Here is a 7411-nt window from a genome sequence, read left to right on the forward strand (position 1 = left end):
TTATGTATGCACGAGTCGATCAGTTCTTGCGTAATCTACGAAAACAACATTATAATACATCTAAAAGCCCCTGATAGATTAGATTGCGCAGCCTAAGGAGTTTTTTTTTTTTAATTATTTGTTTAATTTTCACCTCAGCTGCCATCGATGAACCACACGATCATACCATTGACTGGTGGTTTATACTATAATCTAACGGTTTAAAAATGATGAAATACACTGGTATAGTACACCCTTCCGCACTTGATTATTTATATTTTGAATTTTAAAATACACGAGAGGATGTTGCTTTGAAGGAGTCTCTCATTGACTCGACTCTTTCCTAAGTCCTATATATACATTCCCACTCCCTTCTCCACTGTCAAATCAAAACCTTTCTTTATTAATCAATCATCCTTCCTCCTTAGATTCTCTGTTTTCTCCACAAATGGCCACGCCAAGCGAAGCATCAGCTCTCTCCTTCATCAAGAAGCATCTTCTCGACGAATCATCTCCTCTGCCTAATGTCACCACCACCAATCCATGGATAGCTTCAGAAACCAGCTCCGATTTTTCAATCTTCGGTTCATTTGATCAAACCGGGTTCGATTTTACTGAATTTGAAATTAAACCGGAAATAACCGACTCGCTCGAATTCGAACCGGAGGCGAAAGCTGAAATTTCACTAGCATCGAACCAATCTTTCACGTTCCAATCGAATCCTCGCGTGGTTACTGGTTCAGCCTCGCGATCGAACCGGAAACCGGCTTTGAAGATCGAACCGCCGAACAGAACCGAGTGGATCCAATTCGCAACCGGGAATCCTGAACCGGAGCAGCTTCCCGTACACGTGGCCGAAGAAGAGAAGAGGCATTACAGAGGAGTGAGGATGAGGCCGTGGGGGAAGTTCGCGGCGGAGATCAGAGATCCCAACCGTCGGGGAACTAGGGTTTGGCTCGGGACTTTTGACACGGCGATCGAAGCCGCTAGGGCTTACGACCAAGCGGCGTTTAAGCTCAGAGGGTCAAAGGCCATTGTGAATTTCCCGCTTGAGGTAGGGACGTGGAGTGCACGCGCTGAGGTTGGACAGAACAAACGGAAGCGAGACGGAGAGGAAGAAGAAGAAGAGGTGAAGGTGGTTGCGAAAGTGGTAAAGACGGAGGAGAGTCACGCCGTTGAGACGGAAACGTCGAGTTTGACGGCGGTTGATGACTGGGATTTGACGGAGTTTATGAGCATGCCGCTTTTATCGCCGTTATCTCCACACCCTCCGTTTGGTTATCCACGATTGTCTGTTGTGTAAATGTTGACGTGGAACTACGGTGTATACGTGTTCGTATGATCTCTTGCTTTCTTTTGTTTTTTTTTTGATATCTCTGGTGTCTGGGCAGTCACTTTCCCAAATATCCCTCGAAAGGGTCCAGCGCCCCAGCAGTAAGGATGTTAAATCGCTGTGGCCGGGTTTCGAAGTGCTTTCTTTTGTTGCACAGTCGAGGAAATTAATTCATTTATTTATTTTTATTTAGTACGACTTTTTTTTTTTTACGACTTTCTCTTCAACTTTCAAGTTTCAATATCAAAAGAAGAACACGAGGTACCGTTCTATTGACTTTGAACTATTCGATTATTTCCCATGTGTGTATTAATTTTCGATAGATTAATACACGAGGTACGACTCCGTTTGCATGTTTAGGCTCACTATTAAACTTTTTTTTTTCTTTTTTTTTTTGAACTAAAGTTTCTTTTTCTCTTTGCCCTTGGCCTTCGTCTGACTTCTCCCTCTTTTGTACCACTTCTCCCTCTTTTGTACTGCCTACATAAATACAACAAACAAGTCACAATATCATCCCTAAACGGGAAACTTTAATTCACATTTACCAAATAGGAAATGCCACGTGAAACATTTTATACGAACCGTCTATCCCTTCTCTTTTTGGCTTCGCATGTAACATCTTAAAGACTTCAATTAAACGTTACTTTCTTCGGTTTGGTAATACCTCATTTTCACAAATTATAGTTTTGGTTTTGGAGATTTTTCTTTTAAGGACTTTTTATTGTTAAAGAAAATGAATAAACTCAGATCTATTAAAAACATAAATCTAATATCTGGTGGATAATACAATCCACCGCAAATCTTTTTTTGGGTATTCATATGAATGTAATTCTGCAGTCATGTGTTTAACAAGAATCATATCAGAATTTTTTTTTTTGTAACTAGAATCATATCAGAATTTCATCTTATTAGATCTGAATGTCCCTCGGATTAATCACCACTAATCCAACTCATGTTGGTTATTCTTTTAAGGATATTGGTTGAACTTTCCAATATGCCATTTCAAACAAAATTGACAGATTTTTTCACCAAAGCTAATTATTTTAAAGGTTATTATTATTTAATTAATGATTTGTGACCATTTTTAATCTAATGATACACTAAATCTGAGCATATTTCAATTTCAATTTCGTTTCCCGATTAGATGAAGAAGATACACGGTCCCAATTTCAATTTCGTTTCCCGATCTGCAATTCGAGCGATATGCGTTAGATGTACTTCCCAGATTTGCTAGTAATCTCCTGTTTGATTTGATCTCCTTCCTTCCCAGGTTCACAATCCTGTCTGAATCAAATCTCTCCATCTATCCTCATTGAAGTTTTCCCATTGGATCGTATGCTTCAAGTTCCCAATGATTCTCGTCTAGATTGTGCAACATTTGATTGTCACTTTTTTCGTGTGTTAAGAAATGTGGGTGCCTACTTTGAGCTCAAGCTCATGTTCAAGCGATGAGAGGGAAGAGGAGAAGTACACTGGAGAGGAGGCCCGGTTTACTCCGGTTTATCTCAATGTCTATGATCTAACACCTGTCAACAATTACCTTTATTGGTTTGGTATCGGCATTTTCCATTCTGGCATCGAGTGTATGTTCTTTATTCTCCCAATTTTGACTGTTCATTACTTTTTTTTTAAAAAAACATTTGAACTTAGTTTACTAAACTTCTTTCTAGCTCATGGTTTGGAGTATTGCTATGGAGCTCACGAGTACCCAACGAGTGGGGTATACGAGGTCGAACCCAAGAACTGCCCAGGCTTCATCTACAGACGCTCCCTTTTGCTGGGAACTACAACCATGTCCCGTTCTGATTTCCGCTCCTACATGGAGAAGCTTTCAAGAAAATACCACGGTGACACTTACCACTTGATTGCCAAGAACTGCAACCATTTCACCGAACAAGTATGCTTCCAGCTCACTGGAAAGCCTGTTCCTGGTTGGATCAATCGCCTTGCCCGAGTCGGTAATAATAAGATACAAAAACCTTTTTCCCTTGTTATCATCTCACAAGCTCGTTTTCAACAAAACCAATCGTGTCCTTTTTTGAGTTTTTTCAGGTTCGTTCTGTAATTGTCTTCTACCGGAAAGCATTCAGCTTACAGCTGTTAGTGCTCCTTCCGAACGCCTTGAGTTCTCTGGTAAGCTCCTAACTTATGAGAGTTTTTTATGATGAACACTATGTTCCTAATTTCTCCAAAATGTAGATGAGGATGAATCAAACTCAGAGGCGTCTTCTGTGTCAGATGAAGAAGGACCAGAGCATCGTCTTATAAATGTAGTAGACAGAGAGGTTGTGTATCTACAAAACAAACCAGTGCGACTTACCAGAGAGGGGATCCATTGAGAAGACTTTCCTTCTTTAAGCAATCCAACCAATCATTGCAGAGCGTTACACGACGTAGTAAGCCATGGAAACCCGAAGGGAGTCAAGTGATATTTGGTCTTTTTGGCTCATTGCTCTGCTGGAAATCGATTTAGTATTCTTCTCATTTCAGGAATGTAAAAAAATAAAAACTTAATTCAAGATTTTATTAAAATTGGAACACCCTTTTTGCATTAGATTTCACCGTATCTTTCGTATATTGTTTGCTTTCAGTATAAAATTTGTATATGAAATTTTATTGGTCGTTAAGATCAATAGAGAAATAAACGGATGCTGTCTTCTCGGGTAGGGAAGGATCAAGCCCTCTCCCCCTCCTCCTTCACATGGAAATTGATGTCTTGATATAGTAGGCAATGCAGAGAGAATTTGAGATTACTCCTTCAAAGAAGAAAGAGTTCATGTTTTATTTCACAAGTCCACAATACCCAAGGAGCATTTCTTCGGAGATGCAGTGGAATAAGGCCATTCTTTCCCAGCATGAGAACATAATATATGTTTGAGTAAAGAGAGCTTTCACCAAAACCACGAGTTGGAAAGGGTAAAGAATAAGACGCCCAAACCTGACGAGCTATAGAGCAAGCGAAGAGAACATGGTTGATAGATTCGCCTTCCATTCCACAAATCTGACTGACAACGTGAATCAACTGACATGCCTCTTGAAAGGATATTATCAGCCGAAAACAATTGTAATTTCATTGCCCTTTTCTAAAAAAAAAAAACTTTTTTTCAGCATACTAAATTGCATTACTTGCTGCCTTCCAAATGAACATTCTGATCTTTGGTTCTGTCTCTAGGTCCCACGTGATGTCTTTGATCCCATTTAAGGATGGTAAGGCTGCAGCAATATTAATGTGGCTTTCTTTGTTTTCTAATATTTGAGCTAACTAGTAACCTTAACAAAGAAATCTCCTGATCTTGTATGATTTCAGCAATAGAAGTCTTTACAGGACAGGACATGTTTGATCTTCAGAATCGGATTGCCTAAATTTGTAAATTTGATTAAAGATAGAAAACGATGTGTTACAAAAAAAAAGATTAAAGATGAAAAACGTTTGGCCTACTTTGGTTTCAAAACGATATTTCTCTCTTTACCATCTTTTATTTCACTTATAATTTCTTTTTGGTGTATTCAATTTAACATTTGATGTGATTTGATTTTTAGTGGAGTTTTAGATGATTTTAATAAGTTACAGAGATTTAGGTGATTTTTGTTAAACTACTCTAGAATATCATCTAAAACCATGGGATTTGAGTTTTAATTTTTTAACTAAGAAACTCCACCCAAATACCCTAAAATCACCTTAAAATTTTAAAACTCAACAACTTAACAGTGGATTTCAGAGTACTTTACGAAAATGTCAAGTTCAATAACAGTGGATTTTAAATGAGTTTTTAAAGTTCATGTTTGAATAACAGTGGATTTGTCATTTTAATACAAATCACCTCAAACTCTCGGTTGAATACTTAGTGTGCAGATCGACATCTTTGCAAAAGGAACTCCAGCACAAAATATTTGTTTCCCCATATAAACTATTTTTGGTTCCCATTTAGGTAGCTTCAAAGACTGACCGATTAGAATCAAATTAATAAAAGATGATATTTTGTTGAAAAAGTTGAAAGTTAATACTATATGGTAATACTATTATTTGACTTTGACTCTTTTTTAACTTTGACTCTTAATACTCTCACATATATTCACAAACAATCAGTTCTCATATATTGAATAAGATGAGAAAAAATATTTAACTTTGACTCGACTCTTGTTTTTTTGTCAAGACTTTGTCTCTTAATACACGATAGCATAATAGAATGTTGAGTCTAATCAAATTCGATAGATCTCAATCATTCATGGCCAAAACTCTCCAGCGACCTCTTCTCCTTCTAACGGTGGCCGCCGTGCTATTCTCAAAAGCTCCGTTTTCAAACGCTATTCCATTTATAGTGTTTCACGGTAGTTACCCTTTTTTTTTCTTCTTCAGATTTTTAATGCTTTTCCTTTTTGATTATATGAATAAAAACAAATACATTAATTTAAAAAAATAGGAATTGGAGATCAATGCTCAGGTGGAGTTAGTAACTTCACGCAACTCCTAAGCACCCTCTCCAGCTCTCCTGGCTCTTGCTTGTAAGTTCTGTAATCATCCAATAACACTTTACTTCTCTTTGACTCTATGTTTTCATCTCAGGGGTCTTTAAATTTATTTGCAGAGAGATAGGAAACGGAGAGAACGACTCATGGTTCATGCCACTAATGCAACAAGCAAGTGTAGCGTGTGAGAAAGTTAAACAGATGAAAGAGCTGAGTCAAGGTTACAACATTGTTGCACAATCTCAAGGAAATATGGTCGCTAGAGGCCTTATCGAGTTCTGCGACGATGCTCCTCCTGTCATCAACTATGTCTCCTTAGCAGGACCTCATGCTGGGATCGCTGCAGTCCCCAAGTGTAAAGTATAATTTCAGTTTTACTATTCTTGATGTATCTTAATCACGTTAATTAATTAAAAACAATGGCTTAATTATGTAAGGGTTTTCTTGTGTGAAGTCTGGTCCAAAATGTGATATAGCAGAAGCTATCTTGAAGTCAGAGATCTATAACGACTTCGTTCAAGTATATAACACTCTTGTCTCTTTATTCAATATTAAATTCATTTGATCATTATGATTTGATGGATTAATCGCTATGCAGGATCATATTGCTCCTAGTGGTTATGTCAAGATCCCTGGTGTAAGTAATTTATTAGTTAACCAATTGGTTTAACTCGATATTGTTTAAGGGTTTTCAAATACACTACTGGCTTTGGGTTTATCAGGAAATGACAAAGTATTTGGAACACTCTAAGTATCTACCAAACCTTAACAATGAGAGACCTGACGAAAGAAACTCCATTTTCAAAGACCGTTCCACGAGCTTACATAACTTAGTTCTTGTCATGGTACTTTACTGTCTCCTTTCTCTAATCCAGATGTTATAAAACCATGTTCCTGTAAGCTCATTACTTTGTTTTCTTCTTCTTAATTTGGTAAACAGTTCCAGAACGACACAACACTGATCCCTAAAGAAACTTCTTGGTTTGGATATTATACTGATGAAGGATTCGATACTCTTTTGTCAACTCAACAGGTGAGACTCTCTCTCGCTCTCTCTATCTCTCTCTTTCATTTCTTCTTTGAAGATTAGTTTTGTAATTGTCCCAAAAAGATTAGTTTTGTAATAACTTAAAATGTTTACTTCTTAAGACAAAACTATACAGAGAAGACTGGATTGGTCTGAAAGCATTGGATGACGTAGGAAAAGTCAAATTTGTGAGTGTCTCAGGGGACCACCTTATGATAGCGTATGAGGATGTTGTGAAATACGTTGTCCCTTACTTGATGTAGACAACTTTGTAAATTCTTCAACATCCGACTTTTCTTGTCGTTTTTGTCATTTTATGAAGTTCATACAATAATATTTTGAACTAGTGTTTCCCTCCATCTTGCGCATGCATAATCACCTATTTTTAATACATGTTTTGTCAATTCAAAAACCATCATAATGAGTTATTGTTCATACTTTCCAAAAAAGTCAATACATCAAACTTTTTATACATAAAATCTTTCATCAAACTAGATATGATTTTTATTGCATAAAAACAAACATTAAACATTCAAGTAGTGTAATAACACAATGCTTCCCTCTTTTTCTTTTTGAAACTATGCTTCCCTCTTTTATTTGTTAAG

General features: G+C 37.2%; 3 protein-coding genes across 3 annotated transcripts; all 3 read left to right on the forward strand.

Moving 5' to 3' along the window:
• The first annotated feature begins 229 nt into the window (after positions 1–229).
• On the forward strand, positions 230–1321 carry LOC130498315 (ethylene-responsive transcription factor 6-like). The gene has a single exon (XM_056991562.1). It carries the CDS (start codon positions 428–430, stop codon positions 1280–1282), a length of 855 nt encoding a protein of 284 aa, XP_056847542.1. The 5' UTR covers positions 230–427; the 3' UTR covers positions 1283–1321.
• Positions 1322–2335: 1014 nt separating this feature from the next.
• LOC108820043 (deSI-like protein At4g17486) lies at positions 2336–3856 on the forward strand. Its single transcript, XM_056991563.1, has 5 exons — positions 2336–2582; positions 2719–2895; positions 2983–3270; positions 3365–3445; positions 3512–3856. Exons 2-5 carry the CDS (start codon positions 2721–2723, stop codon positions 3649–3651), a joined length of 684 nt encoding a protein of 227 aa, XP_056847543.1. The 5' UTR covers positions 2336–2582; positions 2719–2720; the 3' UTR covers positions 3652–3856.
• Positions 3857–5490: 1634 nt separating this feature from the next.
• Positions 5491–7198, forward strand: LOC108819047 (uncharacterized). The gene is made up of 8 exons (XM_018592031.2): positions 5491–5641; positions 5734–5815; positions 5899–6139; positions 6234–6299; positions 6378–6416; positions 6502–6624; positions 6720–6812; positions 6929–7198. Exons 1-8 carry the CDS (start codon positions 5500–5502, stop codon positions 7067–7069), a joined length of 927 nt encoding a protein of 308 aa, XP_018447533.2. The 5' UTR covers positions 5491–5499; the 3' UTR covers positions 7070–7198.
• The last annotated feature ends 213 nt before the right edge of the window (positions 7199–7411 follow it).

This window comes from Raphanus sativus, chromosome 8, assembly GCF_000801105.2.
Source record: "Raphanus sativus cultivar WK10039 chromosome 8, ASM80110v3, whole genome shotgun sequence".
Taxonomy (NCBI): domain Eukaryota; kingdom Viridiplantae; phylum Streptophyta; class Magnoliopsida; order Brassicales; family Brassicaceae; genus Raphanus; species Raphanus sativus.